The 27,598-nt window shown below is 53.8% G+C and overlaps 2 protein-coding genes across 5 annotated transcripts; both read left to right on the top strand.

Moving 5' to 3' along the window:
• Window positions 1-1,942: 1,942 nt before the first annotated feature.
• Window positions 1,943-14,570, top strand: FBL (fibrillarin). The gene is made up of 9 exons (XM_052655220.1): window positions 1,943-2,030; window positions 7,327-7,497; window positions 7,587-7,688; window positions 7,778-7,872; window positions 8,841-9,011; window positions 12,228-12,360; window positions 13,364-13,476; window positions 14,238-14,383; window positions 14,466-14,570. Exons 1-9 carry the CDS (start codon window positions 2,021-2,023, stop codon window positions 14,488-14,490), a joined length of 966 nt encoding a protein of 321 aa, XP_052511180.1. The 5' UTR covers window positions 1,943-2,020; the 3' UTR covers window positions 14,491-14,570.
• A 339-nt stretch (window positions 14,571-14,909) lies between these two features.
• Window positions 14,910-23,274, top strand: DYRK1B (dual specificity tyrosine phosphorylation regulated kinase 1B). Of its 4 annotated transcripts, XM_052655217.1 has the most exons (12): window positions 15,601-15,775; window positions 17,040-17,203; window positions 18,209-18,328; window positions 18,419-18,607; window positions 18,973-19,120; window positions 20,015-20,301; window positions 20,987-21,133; window positions 21,220-21,360; window positions 21,648-21,683; window positions 21,768-21,963; window positions 22,337-22,443; window positions 22,539-23,274. In XM_052655217.1, exons 1-12 carry the CDS (start codon window positions 15,700-15,702, stop codon window positions 22,908-22,910), a joined length of 1,983 nt encoding a protein of 660 aa, XP_052511177.1. In that variant the 5' UTR covers window positions 15,601-15,699; the 3' UTR covers window positions 22,911-23,274. The 4 variants fall into 4 exon arrangements, with proteins under 4 accessions (XP_052511179.1, XP_052511177.1, XP_052511178.1 ...); XM_052655219.1 differs by lacking the exon at window positions 15,601-15,775 and adding an exon at window positions 14,910-15,004 and having other exon boundaries at window positions 21,648-21,963; XM_052655218.1 differs by lacking the exon at window positions 21,648-21,683.
• The last annotated feature ends 4,324 nt before the right edge of the window (window positions 23,275-27,598 follow it).

The following is a 27,598-nucleotide window of genomic DNA, read 5'->3' as shown; positions in this document are numbered from 1 at the left end:
AGGTGCAGTATCTCAGAGCCAGGAGATGGTACCAGGATTCCAGAATACAGCCTGCACTGTGCTCTGAGGATTGTCATCTCCTTTCCCCTTTGTGGCTGTGCTTCGAGGCCTGTGGGATCTTATTTCCCCAACCTGGGATGGAGCCCACACCCCGTGCATTGGAAGCATGGAATCTTAACCACTGGACCACCAGGGATGTCCTGGATTTTCACCCTTTAGAAAAAATAATTATTTTTAATTGGAAGGCAAATTCCAATTAAAAGGCAAAGTAAGGCAAAGAAGGCAAAGTAAGATCCATGAGTAGTAGGTAACACTACCCTGAATTGGAACCATTTGAAATATTACACAGTTCCTGGAAATGCAGCCTAGACTCCACAGAATTTCCATCTTAATATGTAAACAAATTTTCAGGAGTGTTTCTGGAACACCCTGCACAGAGAACTCAAGACAGCACAGGTTCATTCATTCCTTCAACAAACATTTAGGGGGTACCCACTCTGTATCTGTTCTGGATACAAAGTGATACAACAATGCACAGAACAGACCAGTGGATTCTCCTGGAGGTTGTTACTAATTTCTCATAGTAGCACATGTTTTGTTTTGTGGAATCAATATGAGGATGGATATTCAAATTATAAAATTACAAAGTGCAAAATTCTCAGTGTTAATACAGAATCCTTCCTCCGCCTGCATCCTGATCTGGTCCTTCCTGTCTCCTCCCTGACCCGCTGCAGCAGGCCCCGCCTTGGTTTTCCTGCTCCCACCTCTATCTCTCACTCCTTTCCCACAATCAGCCAGAGTGACCCAGGTCAGATCACATCCCTTCTCTGTTCAGAACCCTCCATCTCACTCGATAAAAGTTAAAGTTCTCACCCCAAGGCCCCATACAATTTACCTGTTAACCTCCCTGCCCTCATCTCTTCCCACTCTCCCCTACTCACTCTGCATGAAACACATTCTTCAGTGTTTCTGCAACTCTCCTTACCCTTCCTGCCTCAGGGCCTTTGCACATGCGACCCTACCTGCTTGGGACTCTCTTCCCCCAGACAGGAGCATGCCTCACTCACTTCCTTTAGCTCTTTGCTCAAAACTCACTGGATACATTCCTTGACCACCCTGTAAGAAATTTCACCTCTCTTCCCAACACCAGTCTCCAAAGCACTTATTCTCCAAAGCACTATGGCCTTCTACCATTCAGCATGTTTTTAGTAACTTGTTCGGTGTCTGTTCCCCTCATCGGAAGATGAGCTCCAGAATTCATATGTCTTGTTCCCTGCTGCATTCCCGTGCCTAGAACAGAGTGCCTGGTACATTCAGGCACACAACAAATGCTCTTCCAATGTATGAATGGAGTCCAGAGTTGGCCCTTGTTCTTGGGGATGGGAATGGATCAGGGAAGGCTTTTGAGTGTAGAGGGGATTTTAGGGAGCTAACTGGGAATAGAGAAGAAAAGCAGAGGGCACAGTGCCTGCGAAAATCTGAGGATGAGCCCTGATTACTGAGGTTTCCTGGTGGCTCAGATGGTAAATAATCTGTCTGCAATGCGGGAGACCAGGGTTCCATCCCTGGTTCGTAAAGATCCTCTGGAGAAGGGAACAGCAACCCACTCCAGTATTCTTGCCTGGAGAATCCCACAGACAGAGGAGCCTGGCGGGCTGCAGTCAATGGGATCGCAGAGTCGGACCCGACTTAGGGACTATATTTTCGCTTCCTAATTACTGGGGTGCTCGCACCTGTGAAAGAGAAGCGGGAAGCGTGTTTAGTGTAACGATCTCTGCACAGGTCACGGTAGCGCCTAGGGCGCTCGAGGGGGCGGTGCCCTGACAAGCTCAAAAATTCCCGCCCATAGCGGGGCGCGCTGGGGTCGGGGCGGGGCTGCGGCTCCGAGGGGCGGGGCTGCGTGGTTGCGTCACCCAGTGTACGTCGCCGCGCGCCTGCGCTCCTTTCCACGTGCGTCAGCCTCAGTCGCGTGGAGCCCGGGAAGCCACCGATTCCTGAGCCGCGCAGTTCTGCGCTAGCTATGAAACCAGGTGCAGCCCGGGGTTGGGGTCTGGGTCAGGGCTGGGACTCGGCGGGGAGCGGGGTGCCAGGAGGGAACAGAGGGGCGGGGTCTTGGCCTGGCGGGCAGGATTTCTGAGCCCCGGATCGGGTCTCTTGTGAGGAAGGGTCCTGTTCCGGCCTCTCGTGGGGATGGAGAGGGCTTGGTTCCGCCCTAGGAGCGAACCTGAGCCTAGGGTTCGGCTTCCCGGTCTAGAGGTTTGTGACTGACTCGTCAGAGGTGACGGTCGTGAGTCGAGGGTCTTGGGCGTAAAACTGGGGATGTCCTGAACTGGAATTCGTTTCATTGAGGCTGTCAATAAGGGTCTTGGATAGTGGGCCGCGGGCGGCAGTCTAGGGTGCTGCCCAGAACCTAGATCTAGACATCGAGGGTCTTGGATCTCTGGGCGTGGGATTTGGAGATTTGGCCTCATCGCGAGGCGGAGAGTCCCTGATCTTGGGCTGGATCCTCTTAAGACCCCGTATCCTCCCCTGTCGCTGCCGTAGCTACAGTACCCTTGAGTTCAAACCTAGCTTCTCGGAGAGAGCCGCATAGATGAGTATTCTGGCTTGATAGTCTGTGGCCCACTTTCCCGCTTTCTACTCTCCGGAGGGGGGCGGATCCCTAAGTATGGAGTGGAGATTCGGAGCCTAGTGGTCCTCAACTGCGGTTGAGAAGTGGGGTGAAACTTCACACACCGAGTATAGGATTGTCGGATGGGGGAGGGAGGGAGGTAATCACAGGGCGTGAGTGGTTTAATTCATTCCGATTTTACTGGAGATTCTGATGAAGCCTCCGCACCTCCCTCCTAGTGGAATGAGGAGAGTCCCTGCTTTGACAGCAGAAAGGCCTCAGTTTAAAATTTCAGTCCTAACTATGCTTAATTCACTGTGTGACCTTGGGCAAGTCGCTTTACCTCTGAGCCTTAGTTATTTCATCAATAAAATGGCGCCCAGTTCAAATTTAGTGAGAGCCTGTTAAAAAATAGCACATGGTGGTAATCCTTTTGCAATATATGTGTATTAGCTGGACAGGTTGTACACCTTAAATTTTCACATAGTTACATTTTGTCTATTATACCTCGTATAGCACAGTGCTTGACATATAATAGTATTGGTTCTAATTGTCATCTTTACCATTCTCATCAAGGGGAACAAAATTAGGGTCCTTTTCCCCAGATGTCTCAGCTCTTATAAATCAGGTTGATTCCCTCCTCCTCCCCCCAGCTTGCTCCCCTGGAGTTGGGGAAATATTCCATCATGACAGAAAGGGTCTGTTTCTTAGTACAGGTTTTCTTTTTTCTTCCACCTTCCCCTTTGGCCTGTGGAGAAATGGGGTCATCTGGTCAGGGGTAGTGGAATTTGTGGCTCCACGCCCCCTCCCAGGTTCCCTTTCTCTTCAGTGTTTGGGGATCTTCTGGTGAAGTGTCAGGCGGTGTGTCTCCCACCTGAGACCCTGGCAAGCCCACTTATCCTGTGGTTTGATGGTTCCAGGAATGGAGGCTACACCGTCTTCCCAACCCTGCCCTTACTGTGTTAGGATAAGAAGTTGTAGAAGTTGTTAGGAATCAGCTCTTTAGCAAGGATTTTTTATTTATTTATTTATTTTAGGCTGTGCTGTGTCTCCACTGGGACTTCCCAGGTGGCTCAGTGGTAAAGAATGCCTACAATGCAGGAGACTCAAGAGACGGGTTTGATCCCTGGGTCGGGAAGATTCCCTGGAGTAGGAAATGGCAACCCACTCCAGTATTCTTGGTGAGAAAATTCCATGGACAGAGGAGCCTGGCGGGCTACAGTCCGTGAGGTCGCAAAGAATTGGACGCGTCAGAGCATGGGTTTTCACTGTTGTTCAGACTTTCTCTAAGCGCTGGTTTAGTTGCCCCTCAGCATGTGGGATCTTCCCAGACTCGAACTCATGTCCTCTGCATTGGGCGGTGGATTCTTAACCACTGGACCACCAGGGAAGTCCTTCAGCAAGGATTTTAGTCTGGTTGTGCGAGGAAGTCTTTGGGAGGTTTCAAGCAAGGATATGATGTCAGCCAGACTTGACTGAGACATTTAAACGGATCCTTTTTGCTCTTGAGAAGGAAATGGCAACCCACTCCAGTATTCTTGCCTGGAGGACCCTGTGGACAAAGAAGCCTGGTGGGCTGCCGTCTATGGGGTTGCCAAAAGCCGGACACGACTGAAGCGACTTAGCATGCGTGCATTGGAGAAGGAAATGGCAACCCACTCCAATGTTCTTGCCTGGAGAATCCCAGGGACAGAGGAGCCTGGTGGGCTGCGGTCTGTGGGGTCACACATCGTCCGACACAACCGAAGCGACTTAGCAGCAGCTTCTTGCTCTGTGTGAAAGATTTTAGAGGAACAAGAGTGGAAGCAGACAGAGCAGTAAGAAGTTGTTGCTGTCATCTACTTGGAGATGATGTGGCTTGGACCAGGGTGGCGGCAGTTGGCCTGGTTGACAAATTGTCACCCTTTCGGATATGTTTTGGAGATAGAGCCGATAGTTTGCGTGTGGGCATGAGAGGGGTCAAGGACAATTCAGGGTTTTGGTGTGTGTAACTGGAAGGGTGGGGTGCCACTTTGGAGATGGGGAAGGCTGTGGCAGAAGAGAAGTTTTAAACTGGGGGTCTGTTTAAAAACCAAAACTTTTTTTTTTTTTTAAGTATGTGAACATGTGTTTTTCTGAGGAGTGGGTACAGTCCATTTTTCTAAGAGCTCCAGGACCTGAAATGGACTGAGATGTTCTGAGTATTGTGCATGCTGTGCCCCATGCCATGCCCACACTTTCCGGGTCTCTGTTTTGTCAGGACGGGGTCGAGGGTCTCTTGGGCATAGTGGTTTCTCCCCTAAGTAGGAAGGAGGAGAGACTTGCTCCCCTGAGTTTGCACGTAAGGCAGCGTAATTAAGCACTTTTTGTGTACTGTCATTTAATCTTTACAATTCTGTGATGTGGGCACTGTGTTATTTTCCAGATCTCCTTACAGGTGAACTTTTCAAGACACCCATGAATCTTGCCTACTCTCTAGGGTCGTGAATGGAGTGGCCATCTCCCTGTGTTCAGTCCATGAGCTGCCTGAGGGGAGGGACCGGGGCTCTGGACGCCGTCCGATCACCTGCTTCCTGAGTGAGCAGAGAGGGCGCTTTCTTCCTGAGGCAGAACCCAGGGCTTAAAGAGTCATCAGTAAACAGCTCATTTAATTTTCATGGAGCCCATAGTCCCGCAGGATGCAGTGTTAACCTAAACAACCATCCCTGTCCATTTGGAGTTGATTCCAGTGGGGGGAGTGGGGAAGAGGCAGTGATAATTGTTAAAATGCCATGTATGATAATTGGCAGGAAGAAAAAGAAAGCGGAGTAAAGGCCAGGTAGCCAGAGACAGCTGGTCTGAGGAAGGAACGTTTGGTCAGGCTTACGTTCAGTGCAGGGGATGAGTCAGTGTCCTCAGGACCCAGGCAGAGGGAACAGGAGATGTCAGGGGTGTGGAAGCTGGAAGTGGAGTTTGTTCTTGGGGAGGAAGAACACAGGACCTAGCCTAGAGTGAGGTCAGGAAAGTCAGCAAAGCCAGCGTGGTGATTCTCAGTCTGGGCCACACGTCAGAGTCAACCGAGGAACTGTAAAGTCCCAGGCCTGGCCCCCACCCCAAACAGTTACTCAGAATCGCTTGCATGGGGCAAGGGGGAGACCCACTGACTTAGGACTTTGGAAGCCCGAGAAAGGAACTGTGGTTTCATTTAGAACGTGATGGAAAACATTTGAAGGAGTTTGGGCAAGGGAATGGTGAGAGCCGATTGGCTGTTCTGAAAAGTTCAGTCACCGGCTGCCGTGTGGGCAGAAGACCTCAGAGGGGGCGGGAGACTAGAGGCCGGCAGCTCATTTCTAACACTTAAATTAGGACTAACTCTTCAGAGTTCTACGTTTTCATTTTTAACGTCATTAAGATGATTGAAGCCTTCATGGAGACTTCCCTGGTAGTCGAGTGGTTAAGACTCAGAGCTCCCAAGGCAGGGGGCTCGGGTTCGATCCCTGATCCGGGAACTGAGATCCCACATGGTGCATGGTGTGGCCAAAAAAAATAAATTAAAATTTAAAAAAAAGAGGAATGACCCCTTCATAGGGTGGGAATATAACACACCTTTGCAAAAACTTTTGCCTGTTTAATATTGAATAGTTTACATCAAGGGAGGTCAGTTGAAACCAGCACGGATTTCCACACAAATGATTGATAACTCTATTTTTCTAAAAGTACAGCAGAGCTTTAGAAGCTGTCGCAGAGGTCAGATACTGAATCTGTGAGTACCAGGAGAAATCTCTCTGCTTCAGACATTGTTTTGGGCTCAGCGAACAATGTTTGCTGTCTCCTGAAGTGATGAAAAATCAAGTCTCTCTGAATTTTTTTTCCCCTAAACTTTCCATCTTGTTGACAAACCCTAAGTAAACTACTTATAAGTTGCCCATCCATAACGGACAAGTTTTGGTTTTTGCTTCCCCCTCACCACTCCCCTGCCAACACCAAGCTGGGGGAGACTTGTGTGTGTTTAGAAGCAGGGGGACCAGTGAGCAGGAAAGATGGATGGTGAATGCGCTGCCCCCCACTCCCCCCGCCACACCGATCTGGGGCTAGCACTTCTCTGCCACACGCAAGGTCCTAAGTGGAAGAGCGTGAAGAAGTTTCAGGGCCTGGGGGACCCACCTGCCACAACGCACGGCCACACGTGGCATACTCTCTTCTTCAGACTAATCAGTATTAGAAACAGAACAGGTCCTGTGAATTGACCCCCCAGCGGAGGAAAGCAGAATATTAACAGCAATGTGCCTCCACCTGTTTCCCTTCTCATCCTCATCCTATAATTTCACCCTCCCCAGGCCTAATACTCAGCTTCACACTTACCACACCCTTTTGTCTCTGTAAGGGGAAAGGGGTGCCTGGGTTATCACCCAGATCTACACACTAGTGCTGGGCAGTCTTGGTTGTAGCTGGACTTTTAAAAAGGATGTTGTGTCAGACCTGAGTTTCTAGGGCTTGCTTTTTCACTTACTGGGATTCTGAGATTTTTCTGTCTGTCCCGTGTTGCTGTTAACCTTTTTGCTTTGATGGCTGTGAACGGTCCAAGTCTCATTCATCCCTTCTGCTGATGGATGTTAGTTCTGCCATGGACACGTGTGGACACCTCTCCCAGTGTGTGTGTGCACACATTTCTCTCCTGAGCAGAGTCCCTTGCTGTAGAAGTAACTTCTCAAGCTCCATGACCCTGTTGACGATCCCTATTTCTGTTTCCATCACAGGGTTCAGCCCCCGCGGGGGTGGCTTCGGTGGCCATGGTGGCTTTGGTGACCGCGGAGGTCGCGGCGGTGGCCGCGGAGGCTTCGGCGGGGGCCGAGGAGGCTTCGGCGGGGGCCGAGGTCGCGGCGGAGGAGGAGGCTTCAGGGGCCGTGGACGTGGAGGGGGAGGAAGAGGTGATGGACCGGGCTCTCCCGGGGCTGGGGGCTGGGGTGGGGAGGGAAGCACCGTGGGGTTTCGCTCTCACCACGTCTCTGCCTTGTAGGTGGCGGGTTCCAGTCTGGTGGCAACCGGGGTCGTGGTCGGGGAGGAAAGAAAGGAAACCCATCGGGGAAGAATGTGATGGTAGAGCCCCATCGACACGAGGGTGAGTGAGGAGGGCGGGGAGCCCACCGGGGTTAGGAGTGGGGCGGTGCCCCGATGGGGTGTTGACCCCGCTCTGGCCCCCTCCCCCAGGAGTCTTCATTTGTCGGGGAAAGGAAGATGCGCTGGTCACCAAGAACCTGGTCCCTGGGGAATCTGTTTACGGAGAGAAGAGAGTCTCGATTTCGGTGAGACCCCCTGCCTAGCTGAGCTGCCAGGGCCACCAGCAGTCTGGCCTCCCTGGGCCCCACTGTTCATCCTGCACGAGACAGCCAGGGGATCATCTTAAGCTACAAGTCAGATCACACACTCCCTCCCCAGACACATCCGTGACCTCGCACTGGCTTCAGGTTCAAGTCTTGGGTCCTCAGTGTGACTGGGGGGCCCTGCACGTGCAATCTCCCTCTCTCCCTAACCACGTGTCTTCCAGTCACTCCCACAGCCTCCCCGTTCTCCTTGCCTGGAATACTCTCCTCCCCGCTTCAGGTAGGGCCGGCCCCTTATCATCACTCGTCTCTGGTCAGCTGGCCTTGTCTCCCTCACAAGGCCCCCTTGCCCCACCCTGTCTAGCAGAAGTAGCCCTCACGACCTCTCTGCAGGCGTCCCTGCTGCCCGGAACTCACTTCCTTATTGACCTGAGTGAGCCCTCAGCTTTGGGCGATTCCTCTTCCTGGGCTCTCCTGGCCGCCGCCTTCTCATCCTCACCTGCCCTCGCCCTGCTCCCTGGACTTCAGACGCCCCTTCCTGGCTTGACCTTTCTTCTGAGCACCTGTCACTGGCTCCTATGCCGTGTGTGTCCATTCAGCATGTCCTCACTCCTGGAGAGCAAGGCCTTTGTCCCCTTCGGTGTGTTTGCCCAGTGCCTGAGCTTAGGGGCTGGCACAGGCAGTGTTCGTAAAATGAACACAGAGGTCTTGCCTTGCTGTTGTCTGGGGTGATCTTGTCTTTATTGTCCCCGTCGCTGCCCCTTCTCCCTGAGTCAGGAACCCCCACGAGAGCGCAGGCCCTGCCTGTTGTGGTCATAGATGGATATACTCATTTGTTTCTTGTACAATGACTGGGGACCCAGTCCCTTTTGAGGGCCCTAGAGTTAAGAGCCTTGGGGTCTTGCAGAAGAGCCTGGCACTGACTTCCATCCCCATCTCTCTCGGTGCAGGAGGGAGATGACAAAATTGAGTACCGTGCCTGGAACCCCTTCCGTTCCAAGCTGGCAGCGGCAATCCTGGGCGGGGTGGACCAGATCCACATCAAGCCAGGGGCCAAGGTCCTCTACCTCGGGGCTGCCTCGGGCACCACCGTCTCCCACGTCTCTGATATCGTTGGCCCGGTGAGTAGACAGAGGGACAGGAGGAGGTGGGAGGGAGGGAAAGGTCCCCTTCTCTGCCAGCCTGGACTCAAAGGCCCTGGGTGCTTCCCTGCACCGAGGGGCTCGGAGCCAGGCCCTTCCTGATCACAGTGCGTGTGCGTGAAGCAGCGGCTTGAACCACATGGTCTCCGGAGCTCCATTCAGCCTCACACCTGAGTTCTTGGCCTGGAGCGAAGGGGCTTGGGTGTCGGGGTAACCAGTGTTGGGGGAGCCAGAGCTGGGAATACATTGGATTTAATTGCTACCCCTCTGGGACTTTGCTGGCGGTCCAGTGGTTAAGACTGCACGCTTCCACTGCAGAGGGTGTGGTTCCATCCCTGGTTATGGAACTAAGATCCTACATGCCATGTGGTGCAGCCAAAAAAAAGATAGCCCTCAAATCTCGGCTTCTGGTTTCCCTAAACAGGAGATTGTCAGTTTGGGGGCCTATGCTTCTGTGCAGCTGGACAGCCTCCCTGTTGAGAGGGCACCCACACATCTCACTTCATGATCCCTCACTTGGCTGTGAGGCTAGAGGGTGTGTAATTTAATGGTCAAAAACCCCAGACTCTGGTGCGGGCTCTTAACAGTGAAGTGGCTTTCAGCAAGTACTTACTCCCTCTGAGCCTCAGTGTACCCCTCTGGAAAATGGGTGATTGTGATGATAAGTGAATTAAATCCTGTAACACGCCTAGAGCAGTGTCTGGCCAGGTGCAGGTATTCTTAGCTGTTACGTCATCTCATCTCTATGCCCTAGCTTCCTCATTTTAAGCCTAAACTGGGGGCCTGGGCTCTCAGATCAGACAAAGTAGGATGGAATAACCCTCGGACCTAGTATATTCACCTGTAAAATGATAACAAGGGCTTCCCAGGTGCCTCTAGTTGTAAAGAACCCACCTGCCAATGCAGGAGATGCAGGAGACTTGGGTTCAATCCCTGGGTTGGAAAGATCCTCCAGAAGGGCATGGCAACCCACTCCAGTATTCTTGCCTAGAAAATCCCATGGACAGAGGAGCCTGGCAGGCTACAGTCAGTGGGGTCACAAAGAATCAGACAGGACTGAAGTGACTTAACATGCACACACACATGATAACCAGTCATTAAATGGTAATGTTTTGATTTGGGGATTTGAAGAGCTGCATGTGGCTTCAAGAAAATTGAGATCCCCAGTGGAACATTTCATGCAAAGATGGGCTCAATAAAGGACAGAAATGGTATGGACCTAACAGAAGCAGAAGATAGGAAGAAGAGGTGGCAAGAATAACTATACAAGAAAGATCTTAATGACCCAGATAATCACCATGGTGTGATCACTCACCTAGAGCCAGACATCCTGGAATGTGAAGTCAAGTGGGCCTTAGAAAGCATCACTACGGACAAAGCTAGTGGAGGTGATGGAGTTCCAGTTGAGCTATTTCAAATCCTGAAAGATGATGCTGCCAAAGTGCTGCACTCAATATGCCAGCAAATTTGGAAAACTCAGCAGAGGCCTCAGGACTGGAAAAGTTCAGATTTCATCCAATCCCAAAGAAAGGCAATGTCAAAGAATGCTCAAGCTACCACACAATTGCACTCATCTCACACACTAGTAAAGTAATGCTCAAAATTCTCCAAGCCAGGCTTCAGCATTACGTGAACTGTGAACTTCCATATGTTCAAGCTGGTTTTAGAAAAGGCAGAGGAACCAGAGATCAAATTGCCAACATCCGCTGGATCATCGAAAAAGCAAGAGAGTTCCAGAAAAACATTTACTTCTGCTATTGATTATGCCAAAGCCTTTGTGTGGATCACAATAAACTGTGGAAAATTCTGAGAGAGATGGGAATACCAGACCACCTGACCTGTCTCTGGAGAAACCTATATGCAGGTCAGGAAGCAACAGTTAGAACTGGACATGGAACAACAGACTGGTTCCAAATAGGAAAAGGAGTACGTCAAGGCTGTAAATTGTCACCCTGCTTATTTAACTTCTATGCAGAGTACATCATGAGAAACTCTAGGCTGGAAGAAGCACAAGCTGGAATCAGGATTGCCGGGAGAAATATCAATCACCTCAGATATGCAGGGAGAAGGCAATGGCACCTCACTCTAGTACTCTTGCCTGGAAAATCCTATGGACAGAGGAGCCTGGTAGGCTGCAGTCCATGGGGTCGCAGAGAGTCAGACCCGACTGAGCGACTTCACTTTCACTTTTCACTTTCATGCATTGGAGGGGGAAATGGCAACCCACTCCAGTGTTCTTGCCTGGAGAATCCCAGGGACGGTGGAGCCTGGTGGGCTGCTGTCTCTGGGGTTGCACAGAGTCGAACACGACTGAAGCAACTTGGCAGCAGCAGCAGATATGCAGATGACACCACCCTTATGGCAGAAAGTGAAGAGGAACTAAAGATTCTCTTGATGAAAGTGAAGAGGAGAGTGAAAAAGTTGCCTTAAAGCTCAACATTCAGAAAACGAAGATCATGGCATCTGGTCCCATCACTTCATGGCAAATAGATGGGGAAACAGTGGAAACAGTGTCAGACTTTGTTTTTTGGGGCTCCAAAATCACTGCAGATGGTGATTGCAGCCATGAAATTAAAAGATGCTCACTCCTTGGAAGGAAAGTTATGACCAACCTAGACAGCATATTAAAAAGCAGAGACATTACTTTGCCAACAAAGGTTCATCTAGTCAGGGCTATGGTTTTTCCAGTGGTCATGTATGGATGTGAGAGTCGGACTGTGAAGAATGCTGAGTGCTGAAGAATTGATGGTTTTGACCTGTGGTGTTGGAAAAGACTCTTGAGAGTCCCTTGGACTGCAAGGACATCCAACCAGTCCATCTTAAAGGAGATCAGTCCTGAGTGTTCATTGGAAGGACTGATGCTGAGGCTGAAACTCCAATACTTTGGCCACCTCCTGTGAAGAGTTGGAAAAGACTCTGATGCTGGGAGGGATTGGGGGCAGGAGGAGAAGGGGACGACAGAGGATGAGATGGCTGGATGGCATCACCGACTCGATGGACTTGAGTCTGAGTGAACTCTGGGAGTTGCTGATGGACAGGGAGGCCTGGCGTGCTGCGATTCATGGGGTCGCAAAGAGTCGGACACAACTGAGTGAGTGAACTGAACTGAACTGAATGCGGTATATGGGCCAGAGTAGGCACTCCATACAGAACTAGTTATCATTGTTATTTTTGTTTGACTTTGATGTCTTCTAGGACGGTCTGGTCTATGCAGTTGAGTTCTCCCACCGTTCTGGCCGTGACCTCATTAATTTGGCCAAGAAGCGGACCAACATTATTCCTGTCATTGAAGACGCTCGGCACCCACACAAATACCGCATGCTTATCGGTGAGGGGTCTAGGGTTGGCTTGGGAGAGGGGAAGGTGTGAGACAGGCCACTCCAGGTGTCCTGGAGGAGGCCTTCGGAGCCCTGATTCGGATGGAATTGGAGTGGATGAACAGATTGAGTCTGCAGAAATGCAAATGGTTTGGGGACCAGGTGAGGTGGAGGTGGCAGTCCCGCTTCAGGGACGCAGATATCTGGGTCCTTGGGCCAACCTCTTTCCCTCCAATCTCTTGACACTCCCACTTCCTGCTGAATACTTCCTGTCTGCCTGCCTCCAAAACCCAGTACCTGTAATGAGACCCCTGACTTAGGCATAAAAACCTCCTTCAGAGGTCCTCATCAGCATCATCTGGTGACATCATAACCCCAAAAGCACACCTAGAGGGATCCATTGTGAATATTAATAACTTTTAAAAAAAAAAAAAAAAAGTTCAGAAACATAGTATAAAAATTAAGCACCTATAAAGCACCCCCAGAGCTAACTGATCCGAACAATTTGATGTCGGCTTTTCCCGATTTTAAAAAAGTCATTGCACCATCTTCATTTTTTTAAGTTTTTCTTCCTGAGTTTTTTTCCCTGTGCATTCATACCCTACCTCTGTCCTGCAACTTTTCTTCTTTTCACAATCCTGCAGACGCGATTGCCTGTAAGTGCTCGCCTTTACTTGCCTTTTTGATGACGTGTCTGTCTCCCCCCCAGACCCGGGAGCGTCTCGAGGGCAGGGTCCGGGTCTGACTCGTCTCTGTGCCCCCCACGGCCGGCCCGGGGCTGGCCACAGAGTAGGTGGCAATATGGTTTACAAGAGGAATGAATGATTGGTGTAACTGTGGGCTTTGGACCCATCTTGGGGGCACTGTGGAGGGTGGGGGATCATTGTGGGGGGAGGTGATTCTGGAGGCAGGGAAGACTGCTAGGAACCTGCTGGTGATGGGGCTCTGGCCCCATGGGAGGAGCTGGGAAGATTAAGTGGATCCGGCTTTTAACTGCTACTTCTTTCTCCCTAGCAATGGTGGATGTGATCTTTGCTGATGTGGCCCAGCCAGACCAGACCCGGATTGTAGCCCTGAATGCCCACACCTTCCTGCGTAATGGAGGACACTTTGTGATTTCCATTAAGGTGTGGAGCGTGGAGGAGTCTATGGGGTGGTGATATCTTCTTGGTTTGTAACTACCATGCAGTCAGTCAAAGCAACCCTGATTCAGTGTATTCCCAGCTCCCTATAAGCCACCCAATCAAATAGAACATAATGAAAAATATCTACAAAACTAAAAACCATAGAATTTAAAGAGGCTGCACTACAGTGGTTGAGTGCATGATCACTGAGTCTGAGTATCTGAGTTTGGATTCCAGCTTGCTGTGTCTGAGCGACTTGCCTAACCTCTATGCCTGTTTCTTCACTTGTAAAATAGCAATATTAGTCCTGTCTCTTTTAGTGTTGATGTAAGGACTACACTTCTCAGTATATGTGGAATGTTTAGAATAGAACCTGGTATAAAATAAACAACAGATAAATGCTAGGTGCATTTTTAAGAAGTCTTCTTTTGAAATTCAGAGGCCTCTCCAGTACTTCAGCCAGATTCCCCATTCTCTTTTGCTGCGTTTGTTTTTGGTATTCTCAGCTGCATAATTCCTAAAGAAAAGGAAGTAGGAGGGGGAAAAATGTGTAAAATTTAAACACTAGGTTTTAGATAAATAGTGTTCTGTTGAAGGATTTCTGTTCCAAACCCAAACCAAATCGAAAACTTCTCTAACAAAGTCTTTCCGTACATTTCCAAAGCCTAGTCTCCAATAAAAACAAATTCTGCTGGTTTAAAGAAGCACAAAAACGGGGGAATATCCCAAAGCTTGCCTCAGACTTCAAATCCTCTCTTTTGCAGGCTAATTGCATTGACTCCACAGCTTCCGCCGAGGCTGTCTTTGCCTCTGAAGTGAAAAAGATGCAGCAAGAGAACATGAAGCCCCAGGAGCAGCTGACCCTAGAGCCGTACGAGAGAGACCATGCTGTGGTCGTGGGTGTGTACAGGTGAGCACGAGGCCCCATCAGTACTTGTTACGAGTGCCCCAAAGTGGTGACGGGCTCTTCTAAGTCCACTTTCTTCTCTCAGGCCACCTCCCAAAGTGAAGAACTGAAGCCCAGCGTCACTGGATCGCCAGAGAGTGTGTTGCTACTGTTACACGTTTGTTTTTCTATTAAAAGACTCATCAGTCGCTCCGTTTGCCGCTGATTGCTTGACGACGTCTATTCACAGGGCGCTTGCACGCTCGGTCCACTGGCCTGGTGATGGGGGCGAGTCCTCCCAGCCGGTCGCACTGCGCACGCTCCTCTCTTAGCTGCCTCCTGCGCAGCCGTAACTTGGACTTCGGCGCTTGGGCGGGGTCGGTAGCTCACTGCGCATGGATCCCAGTAAGGTTCTCTGAGCGCAACCGCGGAGCGCTGCCCTGGGTCACGTGAGGGGAAACAGCTTGGGGGGTGGGGGCGGAGTCCGAGGCGGGGGGGCCGGTTTGTTGTGGTCGCCATTTTGCTGGTTGCATTACTGGGTAATCGGGGCCCTGGCTCGCTGCGCTCGCCGGATATCTTCAGCCTGTGGGCAGGACTGAGCTCGGGCTTCCCGAGCAGCTTGAGTTCCCTTGCCCGCGCCCTCAGGTAAGGACGCGGCTTCAGGGGGACAGCACGCGTTCTCGGGGAGGGAGGGTAGTCTGGGACCCGCCCTGCCTGCGTCGCTGCGAGATTTAGCACGAGGCCGAAGGAGGAGAGAAGGGGGGCGGCGGGCAGGTGCAGGCCTTGCCTGGCTATTCATAGTCGGATTCCTGGAAGGGGCCGAGCCGGAGGGAGCAGTCTTAGGAGGGGGTAGCGGGGCCTCGCTCCCGCCCTTTGTTTGGGCTCGGCTCCGCCGGCCGCATCGTCGTCGCCTAGCAACCGCTGTCCTGCGCTGTGATTGGTTGATCTCTTGGCAGGGACGACCAATGGCACGGTTGTTGCCATGGTAGGTGTGGACTGCCAAGTTCGGTCCGGCCCCGCCCGCCTGGGCTCCTCTGGCCGGGGCTGGCCTCCAGGGTGGGGGGCGGGACGCCGGGGTCCCCTGGGGAGGGTGGCTGCGCTGGGCGGGGCCGGCGGGGCGAGGGTTAACTCGCCCCTCCCCCGTCCACCTGCTTTCCCCTTCCCCCGCGTGCCCCGGGCTGACCCTAGTTTCCTTCTCTCCCCGCCCCTGGCGGCGGCGGCTGCTGCCTGCTGTTGTCACCCACCGGGCCGCCTGTCCCGCTTGCCCTCCCCGCCGCGGGGCTTGCCGGGCCGGCCGGGCCGGGACAGGCGGCTGTCTGCTCACCACAGCCACCACCGCCATGCTGGCCGCTCGCCCACCCAACTGGGGGCCCCACCGCGCTCCAGCCCCCCGTGGGCGCGCCAGCCCTGACCCGGGTATGGGGTGGAGGCTGGGAGAGAGGGTCCTGTTGTGGGAGGGGCCCGGGGCAGAGATTGTTTTGTGGGGGAGCTCCAAGAGAGAGGAGGGATCGTGGAGTGGCAGGGCTTGGCATGGGAGAAAGGATTGACCGGGGAGAAGGCCCGTGGGGAGAGGAGTTTGGTGTGGAAGATACTCTGGAAGGGGAGAGTTCTGTGATATTTGGCGAATTTGGCTCTGGGGGACTTCTAGGAATGGGCACAGCTGTGGGTTGACCCTGGTGTGAAGGAGTAACTGGAGAAAGGGCCCTGACAGGAATATTGGTAGCGAGGGTGGGGGTAGGATCCATGGTAGGGGAGAGAAGGACGATCCACTCTAAAGCGCCGATAGAAACGCCTCTCCCTTGCTTCCCAAAGGAGTGGCCCTAGTGGGGGAGGGGGGAGCAGCTTGGAGTAATGTGGAGAAGGGCCCTGGTGTAGCATGCGGTAACTGGATATGGTTTGGGAAATTACTGGAGGGGTGGTCCCTGATGTGAGAGGAAATGATAGGGAAGAGGTCTTGGCACTAAATGGGGAGAGTCCTCTGAGAAGGGTGTACCCTGGTGGGTGAGAATGCCTTGGGGTTAGGACTCTGTTATAAAGGGGTCCTTAGATAACCTTGGTGTGGTTGGGAGCTCCCTGAAGACCCTGGTGTGGTTTTAGGGGCCTGCAGAGGAGTCTGCTGTGATTTGGAGTGGGCCGAAAGACTCCCTTGTGGTTTGGGAGGGAGCCTAGAGTTCTCTGGATTGGGGGACCTACTGGGAAGGGTAGACCTTGAAGTGGAGGGACCGTCCTGTGGTAAGACAAAGTCCTGACGCTCCCAGACTACGGGAGGGGCCCTGAGGAGAGCCATAAGTAGAAACGGGGAGGAGAGTGTGAACCCAGCTCCCTGTGCTGCCTATGGTTTCTCTCTTCTCTTCCTCCCCCCAATTATTCATGTCTTTCTGTCCTTTCCTGTCACGGCTCACATCCCTGCCTGGCTCGCGATTGTTCCCTTTCCCATGTTCCTCTCCTCGTGCCGCCTGTTCCATGTATCTGGTCATCATTCGCTGGGGACTTTGCTGTGCCCCCCACCGCCACTTCTCTCTGTCCGCTCTTCACTGCCACCTGTTGACCCCTTGCACCCTTTTCTCCACGCTCTGTGCCCCGCCTTCTCTCTGCTGTCCACCTCTTTCCCGCTTGGCACTGGCCAACACATCCCTTTGTTCCATGTCCCCCCTCTCCCCCCCACCCCGCCCCCTCTCAGGTCTCAGCGGCGGTGGCAGCCGAGGTGCAGGATGCGAGAAGGCGCCCCCCAGCCGGGCTCCCGCTCCAGGCCTCGCTCCCCTGCGGCCCTCTGAGCCCACCATGGCTGTCCCACCAGGCCATGGTCCCTTCTCTGGCTTCCCGGGGCCCCAGGAGCACACGCAGGTACGCGTTCCACTGGCTCCTCACCTACCTGGGGAAGGGGGAGGCTGGGATAGAAGGGTCTTGGGGCCAAAAAAGATGATGTGGTTGCCCAGGACGGTCTGCCGGGCGTGAAGGGCGCCGTGGAAGTGGAAAATAGAGAAGAGTCGCTGGAGGAGTCGGGATTTGGAGAGCCTGGGTTCCAATCCATAGGATCCCCATGTTTCAGTTCCCTGTTCTGTCAAATAAGACCCGAACCCTACCTCACAGGGTTGTTGTGAAGATTAAACAAGTTCATAAAATGCAATTGGAAATGCTGAGAACAGTGCCGGGCACGTAGTAAACACTCAGTAAATACTCATTAACGAAAAAAAACATCCAAAGTGAAAAATCTGGAGGGGTTCAAAGGGAAGAAGCTTGAGCCTGAAGGATTTTGGAGCCAGCAGGGCCTGGGGGTGCAGAGTTAAGACCTTCAAGGGTAGACTGAAGACTCTGGGCTATAGAGCTTGAAACAGGATGGAGTACGAGGAGCCACGATCCTCAGGGTGAAGAAACTGGGCAGAGAGGCACAGGGAAGGGGTGCAGGGTGGGAGTGGGGAGGCCCCAAAGGGTGAGGATAAGACAAGATAGGAAGCCCCTCTGGGAGGGAGTCCCTGGATGGATGGTCTCCACTGAAGGATGGGGAGGGTCAGAGCCCAGGTTTCCAACCTTTTCCCCTGAGGTTTAGAAAAGAATCAAGGTACGTGATGAAAGGTCAGGGGTAAATCATTCACTTCGTGATTTACTCAGCAAATTGCTTATGAACACCCACTATGTGCGAGGCCCCGCTCCAGGCTCGGGAGAGGAAGCAAGAATAAGTAAAGTCTCTGTCCTTTGGGAGTTTCAATTCTAGTGGGGTTGTCAGACAGTGACCAGATAAATAACCCATGTGGTAATGGTGAGCCAACAGCCCACAGAGTTCGCCCCCTCGAGGTAGGGGTGGAGGCCCTCCCTCAGTGCCCACCGACCGGTCACCCTGCCTGTCCCCAGGTGCTGCCCGAAGTACGGCTCCTGCCACGGAGGCTGCCCCTGGCCTTCCGAGACGCGACCTCGGCCCCGCTGCGCAAGCTCTCCGTGGACCTCATCAAGACCTACAAGCACATCAATGAGGTGGGCAGAGGAGCGGGGATACAGGCTGGGTGCAGAGGGGTCCTGACAACCTGTCGCTCACCACTCCCCGTCTCCTGGCTGGCTGGGCAGGTGTACTATGCGAAGAAGAAGCGGCGGGCCCAGCAGGCGCCACCTCAGGACTCGAGCACCAAGAAGGAGAAAAAGGTCCTGAACCACGGTTATGACGATGACAACCACGACTACATCGTGCGCAGCGGCGAGCGCTGGCTGGAGCGCTATGAGATTGACTCGCTCATTGGCAAAGGCTCCTTTGGCCAGGTGCGGGATGCCCCTCACCCGACCCTGATCTAGGGGTTGGGAGGTACGGGCGCCCCCTGGTATTGACCCACACAGCCAGTGGGTTCGGTGGCTTCGAGCTCCATGCTGGGCCTTGTCCCAACCCAGTCAGCTGATTACTTGTGCCTCAGTTTCCTTTTCTATAAAATAGTGCAAACAACAGGACTCCCCACATAAGGCTGTGTCCCATGTGAACACTAGTGTCTGACTGTGGGTGACTCCAGTTTTGAATGAGTAGTATTACAGATGGTGATATCGGTGGGGGTCCTTGCTGGAGAGAGGGGTGGTCCCTGGCTCTGTTCCCTGTGCCCCCATTCCCTCACTTTGTGACCGGCCGGTGATCACAGGTGGTGAAGGCCTATGACCATCAGACCCAGGAGCTGGTGGCCATTAAGATCATCAAGAACAAGAAAGCCTTCCTGAACCAGGCCCAGATTGAGCTGCGGCTGCTGGAGCTGATGAACCAGCACGACACAGAGATGAAGTACTACATAGGTGAGGCCTGGGGCAGGGCTGCTCGGGATGGGCGCCCCCCACCCTCGGTTCGGCCAGGGGCTGGGGTCTTCAGGGCAGGCTTGCCACTTTCACAGTATCCTGTTGACATGAGAATGCTGGTCAGTTTATTGACCAGCTCACTAAGGGGTCAGGTGCTATTGTAAGAACTTTTTACACACATTATTAACTGTTGAACCGTCATCACAGATTACCCACAGTTTGGAAATGAAAAAACAGAGGCAGTTAGGTGCCATCACTTGCAGCAGGTCACGGCGTTTGCACTCAGCAGTGCTATCACTTGACCAGGCAGTGACCTCCAGAGCCTTTACTCTGTGAGCACCTTTGTCCTCTTTGCTATACTGATTCCTCTTAGAAAAATCAAGTAGATTGAAGGAATGTGTTTCTTTTAAAGGGAAAATACACATCTTTACGGTAAATGGAAAGCGATTTCCCCTTGTCACAAAAATAAACAGAACTGAGACTAAAAAGTGTTATAAAATGAAATGAAGTGTAGGACGGTGTTAAAAACCCATCAGCACCAAATAGAAACTTTATCTTTGGTTTAATCACAAAGTCTGACAGAGATTTGTAAAGAGGTTAACTTCCTGTAAATGAAATTGTGGACATACGAAAACGTTCTGATTAGTAGGCAGTAGAGAATCCCATGGTCGGAGGAGCCTGGTGGGCTGTAGTCCACAGGGTCGCAAAGAGTGGGACACGACTGAAGCGACTTAGCACGCATGTACCCCGCACGCAGAGCACACTCCAGTTTGGTCTATGCTCGAGAAGCAGACACAGATCCAATGCCAGCCTCTCTCTGTGACTGTGGGCCGCTGGCCCTCGCAGAGCCTCAGTTTCTTCTTGCTCGGCCCGTTTCCGCCCCCTTCCCGGCAGTGCACCTGAAGCGGCACTTCATGTTCCGGAACCACCTGTGCCTGGTGTTCGAGCTGCTCTCCTACAACCTGTACGACCTCCTGCGCAACACGCACTTCCGCGGCGTCTCCCTCAACCTGACGCGGAAGCTGGCGCAGCAGCTCTGCACGGCGCTGCTCTTCCTGGCCACGCCCGAGCTCAGCATCATTCACTGCGACCTCAAGCCCGAGAACATCCTGCTCTGCAACCCCAAGCGCAGCGCCATCAAGATCGTGGACTTCGGCAGCTCCTGCCAGCTCGGCCAGCGGGTGCGGCCCGGCCCCGGGGGGCAGGGCTCGGTTTGGGTGTGGCTCGGCTGTGGGCGGGGCCGACTGGCGGCCTGGGTCCGCGGGGCGAGGCCAGTCGGGGATAGCCTTGTCACGTGCAGCCTGATACCTGAGCTACGGTGCTTGGGATGGGGCCAAGAGAGGGAGGGCCACCGGGTGTACTGCCCAAAGGAGAAGGGAGAGCGGAGCCTGAGGGAACAGGGCCAGTTTTGAGACTGCCAGATTGGAGAGGGGGTGGGGCAGAGGGGTAGTTGGGTGGCTGTGAGCCTGAAAGGCTGTGGCGCTTTGCAAAGTTTTGCTTACCCTGTGCTCTTAAAGCTGGGGATGGAAGGGGCGAGGCTCTTCAACTTTGCTGCTAAGATGATGCTGGTAGTGGCTTGAAAAGGGTCTAGTTTGGGAGGGTGGGAAGGACCTAGGTTTGCCGGCTGCCAGCCCCTGGTGACTTAGAGGGGCACAGGACCAGACTAGGCCAGCAGAGAGCCCTGAAGCCGATGAGTACGATAGTGGTGGTGATTCCAGGAAGCTGGTGCTGATAACATGAGGGTTTGGCGCCCCCGTCCCAAGTGTTGGGGGCAGGAGGCTTGACCTCAGTCGGCCCTCCTAACTTTGGGGCTGTTCTCATAGCAGAGGCTGGGACCTCTGATGGTTGCCCTCTCCCCTCCTCCAGATCTACCAGTACATCCAGAGCCGTTTCTACCGTTCGCCCGAGGTGCTGCTGGGCACTCCCTACGACCTGGCCATTGACATGTGGTCCCTGGGCTGCATCCTGGTGGAGATGCACACTGGAGAGCCCCTCTTCAGTGGCTCCAATGAGGTGTGCTCCCGAGGAGGGGGTGTGCTCCCGAGGAGGGGGTGGAGGCCCGGCCGGCCCAGTGACCCTGACAGCCCGCCTGCTCTCAGGTGGACCAGATGAACCGGATCGTGGAGGTGCTGGGCATCCCGCCAGCCCCCATGCTGGACCAGGCGCCCAAGGCTCGAAAGTACTTTGAGCGGCTGCCTGGGGGCGGCTGGACCCTACGAAGGACAAAGGAACTCAGGAAGGTGCGGCCCCTGCCCCCACGCCGCTCCTCCTACCCCGGCGGCCCCTCACTCTCTCACACTTGGGGCTCCCTCCTCCGTCTCCCCGCTTCCTCTCCCTGTGTCTCCCTGTCTGTCCTTTCCTTCCTCCCCCGCCCACCCCCTCTCGCCTCCTACCCACCGCACAGCTCTTCTTAGCTTCTCTCTTTCCACTTTCTCTCTCGTGCCTCTGTTTCCCCGTGTGTGTCTCCCTGCCCCTCCTGCCCACTGACGGCCACTCTCTTGCCCCCCCTCCCACCTCCCCCTGCCAGGATTACCAGGGCCCCGGGACACGGCGGCTGCAGGAGGTGCTGGGCGTGCAGACGGGCGGGCCCGGGGGCCGGCGGGCGGGGGAGCCGGGCCACAGCCCCGCCGACTACCTCCGCTTCCAGGACCTGGTGCTGCGCATGCTGGAGTATGAGCCCGCCGCCCGCATCAGCCCGCTGGGGGCGCTGCAGCACGGCTTCTTCCGCCGCACGGCTGATGAGGCCACCAACACGGGCCCGGCGGGCAGCAGTGCCTCCACCTCGCCCGCACCCCTCGACACCTGCCCCTCCTCCAGCACCGCCAGCTCCATCTCCAGCTCCGGTGGGTGCTCAGTGCCGGACGAGGGGTCGGGTAGCTCTGATCGGGCCGTGTGGGGTGGGGGGATGGGGGTGGGGAATAGCTTTGTCACTGGGCCTTGGCCTAGAGCTTTGAAACTATGAGATCCTGAACTCAACAGTGGGTGGAACAGGGGAGCGCAGACGATCCCTGAGCGTCTCTCTGAACCTGGGCTCAGATCTCTAGAACTTGTTTTGACTCTTTGACACCCAACTGAACCCTGACCCCTAATCTCACTTGTGTCTGATCCTTTGAATGGGCCTGGGCCATGAACCAGACTCAGCCACCTGAAGACCAGCCGCCGCCCCCCCACCCCCGCCTTTCCTTGCTAAGCCTCTCTCTTCCTTGGCACTTCCAGGAGGCTCCAGTGGCTCCTCCAGTGACAACAGGACCTACCGCTATAGCAACCGATATTGTGGGGGCCCTGGGCCCCCCATCACTGACTGTGAGATGAACAGCCCCCAGGTAATGGGGTCTTGGGGACTTAGGAGGAGGGTGGTGGGCTGTCTGGGGCTTCAGAACCCAGGTCTCCATCACCCACCGTTGCTTTGCTCCTTTAGGTTCCGCCCTCCCAGCCGCTGCGCCCCTGGGCCGGGGGGGATGTGCCCCACAAGACACATCAGGCCCCTGCCTCTGCCTCGTCACTGCCAGGGGCTGGAGCCCAGTTACCCCCCCAACCCCGATGCCTTGGTCGTCCCCCATCACCAACCTCACCACCACCCCCGGAGCTGATGGATGTGAGCCTGGTGGGCGGGCCCCCAGACTGCTCCCCACCTCACCCGGCGCCCGCCCCCCAGCACCCGGCTGCCTCAGCCCTCCGGACTCGGATGACAGGGGGTCGTCCACCCCTCCCACCCACTGATGACCCCACCACCCTGGGGCCTCGCTTGGGCCTCCGTGGTGTACCCCAGAGCACGGCAGCCAGCTCATGACCCTGCCCCCTCCCTGGGGCCCCTCCTGAAGCCATACCCCCCCATCCGGGGGCCCTGGGCTCCCATCCTCATCTCTCCCCTTGACTGGAATTGCTGCTACCCAGCCGGGGCGGGTGAGGCCTGCACTGATAGGGGCCTGGGGCAGGGGTTCAGGGAGAGGGGTTGAGGCTCACCTCCCCACTAAGGACTGGACCCTTGGCCCCCTCTCTCCCCTTGTTTTCTATTTATTGTACCAAAGACAGTGGTGGTCCAGTGGGGTGGGGGAGATCTCTCTCACCCCAGGGCCCTAGGAGGGGTGGGGGCAGGTAGGGGGAGATGGCCTTGCTCCTCCTTGCTGTACCCCCCAGTAAAGAGCTTTCTCACATGCCCGCCTGAGCGTTTGCAGGCCCTTGGCTCCCCTCACCCCGCCCTCAGAGGCATGGGGAACGGTGTTTGGGGAAGGGGTGCTGGCAGAGCTTTGAGGTTGGGGTGAGGCCCCGGTCCCTGGGGGAGTTACAGCACAGACAAGGGGCTGTAGGAGGAGTGGGGCTGTGGAATCCTAAACAGCGATCCTGGATATGCTCCTAGCCCACGCTGGCCTTTTCTCGGATAAACTGAGACCTTGAAAAGTAAAGGGCCAGCTGTCTATGGGGAACGGTTCTGTCCTGATAAGCCAGGGTTTGCGCGGAGTCTGCAGAGGCGTGGCTCATTCTGCCAGCCGTTCAGTAGGTGCTGAGTGCATGTAGCAGGCCTTATTGGTGCCATCTGGGGGATGGCAGGCAGCAATGGGAACAGAATTTACATACCCCCCATCCCCCACCCCACTCACACACGCACACGTCTTGTGTCACTCTTTGGAATCAGTGCTGAGCAAAATATTTTAGATTCTCAGGCAAAAAGAAATTACCGGGGTTCCAGGTAAGTGGGCCTGTTGCCATGGTAATTTGGAAACGTCTGTCCCCCAACCGGCCAATCAAGACCCGCCAGGTTCAAAGGATATTGGTGCGCGGCGCTTTCTGGGAAATGGCGTTCTTGGCCCTCCTTTTTCCTGGTTTTCGTTGCTGAACTACAGAGCCCAGAATTCTTTTCGCTCACGCGCATAGGGGCTTCCCAGGCAGCCAATCGGCAGCCAGAGACATCCAGGGCCCGGATGCTGGAGGCGGGCAGTAGAGGAGGAGAAAGCAGTGATTGGGCGGTTTAGGCCAGTCACTCCGGAGCGTTGAGTTCTCCAGTCTTGCTGCAGGTGGGTTGCGCGCTGTGCTGAGAGAGCATGCAAGTTAGGCGTTCGTGATCACGGAGCAGGAGGTAAGCAGGCCCGAAGTGGCCCCACAATATGGGGCATTGCTAGCCGCTCTGTTGGGTCCGGCTCGCGGGAAGCCCCAGTCGGTAGGAGAGACGGGCAAGAGCCCCGTTATGAATCTGCATGTGTTCGCTAACGGAAGCCGCTTGGAACGCGGAGCGAACCGGCCCGGTGCCGGCAGGGAAACCTTCCTGGGGAAGGACGTGCTGTCTGAAATGAGACCTGAAGATGGAGGAATGTGGAGGGGGGTGGCAGTGGTGCGGCGGAATGGCTTGCGCGAAGGCAATGATGAGAAATAGGTGTGTGTGAATGAATCGCAGGTGATTCGTGTTAGTGGAAATCTTATTGAAAAGGGCTGTGTGAACTAGGTCTTGGAGGATTTTGTTGGCTCTTTAGGGAGTTTGGACTTTGTCCTGAGGGCAGTTGGGAACCTCGGGGTAATTTCCAGAAGGGAAGGGACCCATTTTGCTGCCAGCTGCCAGAAGAGATTGACGGGAGAGACTAGGGTCTCAGAGCCCAGGATGGCAGCCATGGTGTCCTAGGCAGGAGATGCCAGGGTTGTACCATGACAGGGCCCTTGTATGGGAGGGAAGGATGAATGTGGGTGGAGGTGACTTCCAGAAGGCTGAGTTCACAGGCTGTGTGAGAGAGGGGGATCTCTAGCATTGTAGAACAGATTTTGGCATATCAAAAATGCTTAATAAAAAGTATTTTTTGAATGAATTGCCGTAGGAAGGAGGTACTACTATGATCTCCCTTTTGTAAATGAGGTTACTGATGGTAGAAAAAAAATAACTTGCCCAAGATAGGGTTTCCCTGGTAGCTCAGCTGATAAAGAATCCACCTGCAACGTAGGAGACCCCGGTTCGACTCCTGGGTGGGGAAGTTCCCCTGGAGAGGGGATCGGCTACCCACTCCATTATTCTTGGGCTTCCCTGGTGGCTCAGACGGCAAAGAATCCGCCTGCAATGCGGGAGACCTGGCTTCGATCCCTGGGTTGGGAAGGAGGGCATGGCAACCTACTCCAGCATTCTTGCTAGGAGAATCCTAATGAACAGTGTTATAGTCCATGGGGTCGCAAAGAGTTGAACACAACTGAGCAACTAAGCACAGCCCAAGATTACATGGCTAGGAAGTAGAGGGCTCAGGATCTGTGAGTGAACCACTGACTTAGCAAGGGGCAAGATGAGCCTCAAGACCTCACAGGAGTCAGATCATGTACATCCTGTAAGGAATCTGTGATGAGCGTAGAAGTCTACCCAGAACCTCTCCCTTGACCTGTTGACTGACTGCCAGCATACCTCCTCCTGGATATCTAGAGATATTGAACACCCAATCTTTTCCCCAAAACGTATTCCTCTCACATTCTCACTAAATGTCAGCTCCGTCCTTGTAGTTATTCAGATCAAAAGCTTTGGAGTTGTTTCAACTCCCCTCTTTGTCTTATACCCTAGTCCAGTCTATCAGCAAATACCCTCAAAGTATATTCAGAACCTGACCATTTCTTCCCACCTCCACTCCTGTCGCCCTGGCCCTGTCCACACTCATCTCCTGCCTAGACCATCAGTGGTCTCCTTGCTCCCCGCTGTCTGTTCCTCACTTGCAGCCAAAGGGACATTTTGAAAGCCTACATCTGGTCACATTCCCCTCCCCGCTCTTGATTCCGTGTGGCTCTGTCTCACAGAAGGTAGAAACCACATTCCTCTCTGTGCCTCGCAAGGCCCTGCATGCTGTGTCCCTGTTACCCGTCTGACATCGTCCGCTCCCCTCAGCTTGTTCCTTCTGCTCCAGCCATACTGGCCTCAGGACCTCTGCACGTGCTGTTCTCTTACCTCGAACCCTCTTCTCCCAGAGAGGCTCACCTTCATCTCCTTTAGGTCTTTATCAGATGTTACTTTCTTCTGGAGGTTTTTCCTGACAACCCTTCTAGAACTGGATCACTGATAGTCATATCTGTCCTCCCTTTAACTTGTTTATTGTCTGTCTCCCCCCATAGCAAACCATCAGGGCAGAAGCTTTTGTCTACTCCATGCTTTTTGTCTAGCACCTAGAAGAGCTCTTGACATGTCGTACAGACTCAGTAACTATTTACAAGATGAATGAATGGGTGATTTCATGGTAGTTAGCAATCCCAGCATCCTAGGGACTCTGCTGATCCCCTGTGCCCGGGGCTGCCTGAAAACTTGCTGAGGTCTGTGACATCCAAGGGGCATTTCATCTTGCCTCTGCTTTGTGCTCAGAATTGAGAATGCAGCAAAGAACCAAAAAGTTTCCTAGAGAACTCACAGTCTCAGGGGTGGGGGTTCAGATTGTTATCACACAGATATGAAATTACAAAGTAGAGTGTTGTGAGAACACTTGACAGGATGTCTAATCTGGACCCTAGGAAATGAGGTTTGAGGTGATGAAGGAATATTAACTCAATCAAGTGTGTGTGTGTGACTTGGAATGTAGAGGCTGAGGGGGAGTAAGAGGCCAGACCATGTGGATCCCGTAAGGAGTCTGTGTCTTTACCCCCAGGTGCATTGGGAGGTTGTAGAAGAATGTTTGTTTTGGGTTTTGTTTTTTGTTTTTTTTCACACTGTGCCGGCTTGCAGGATCTGTTTCCTGACCAGGGATTGAACCTGCACCCTCAGCAGTGAAAGCTCAGAGTCATAATCACTGAACCACCAAGGAAGTCCTGGGAAGCTGTAGAATTTTTAACGGTGGAAGGAGGCATGGTCAGTTACGTGTGTTAGCAGCTCCCTTGGGCGCTGTGTGGGGAGCTGGCTGTAGGGGATTGTGGACTGAAGTAGAGATGCCTGTGAGGAAGCTGACTGCCATGAAGTTAAAGTGGCTGCTACCGAGGAAGAGTGTGTGTTCTCTCCTGTTTCTCCCATGAAAAGGTGGAGTCTCCTCCCTTTTAATCTGGGCTGGCCTGTGGTTTGTTTGGACCAGCAGAATCCAGTGGAAGTGATGCTGTGCTGGTTCGGGGGCGCTGGGCCTTAGGAAGTAGCAGCTTGTGCTTTTTACTCGCTTGGAGCCCTGGACCACCCCTTGGAGAGAGCTCTGGAAAGAGGGAGGCCCAGTCAGCCCCCAGCTGATGTGCTCCATCAGACACGAGTGGTGCCCTCTTGGATAGTCTAGCCCAGCTCTCTGCCGACACCACATGGCACAGAGATGAGCCATCCTGAGTCCCCTTGCCCAAATTACAGCATCAGAAGCAAATAAATGGTTTCTATTTTAAGCCAAGGTGTTTTGGGGACTTGTTACCTGGCAATAGCTAACTGAAACATTTTTTTTTTTGAGATCTGACCATTTTATTTATTAGTAATAAGTGTAATGAGAAGTGTTAAGTTGCTCAGTCGTGTCCAACTCTTTGCTACCCCGTGGACTGTAGCCCGTTAGGCTCCTCTGTCCATGGGATTCT

This window comes from Budorcas taxicolor, chromosome 18 (assembly GCF_023091745.1).
Source record: "Budorcas taxicolor isolate Tak-1 chromosome 18, Takin1.1, whole genome shotgun sequence".
NCBI classification, from domain to species: Eukaryota; Metazoa; Chordata; class Mammalia; order Artiodactyla; family Bovidae; genus Budorcas; species Budorcas taxicolor.
This window is presented reverse-complemented; position numbering and strand designations above follow the sequence as displayed.

Bases quoted from the DNA above. Each gene is read 5' to 3' on its own strand.
- FBL (XM_052655220.1), top strand. The intron at 13,477-14,237 runs GTGTGGAGCGTG...TCTCTTTTGCAG, and splicing joins ACTTTGTGATTTCCATTAAG to GCTAATTGCATTGACTCCAC. The intron at 14,384-14,465 runs GTGAGCACGAGG...TTCTTCTCTCAG, and splicing joins GTGGTCGTGGGTGTGTACAG to GCCACCTCCCAAAGTGAAGA.
- DYRK1B (XM_052655216.1), top strand. From the start codon at position 15,700: ATGCTGGCCGCTCGCCCACCCAACTGGGGGCCCCACCGCGCTCCAGCC. The intron at 19,121-20,014 runs GTGAGGCCTGGG...CCTTCCCGGCAG, and splicing joins AGAGATGAAGTACTACATAG to TGCACCTGAAGCGGCACTTC. The intron at 22,444-22,538 runs GTAATGGGGTCT...TTGCTCCTTTAG, and splicing joins GTGAGATGAACAGCCCCCAG to GTTCCGCCCTCCCAGCCGCT.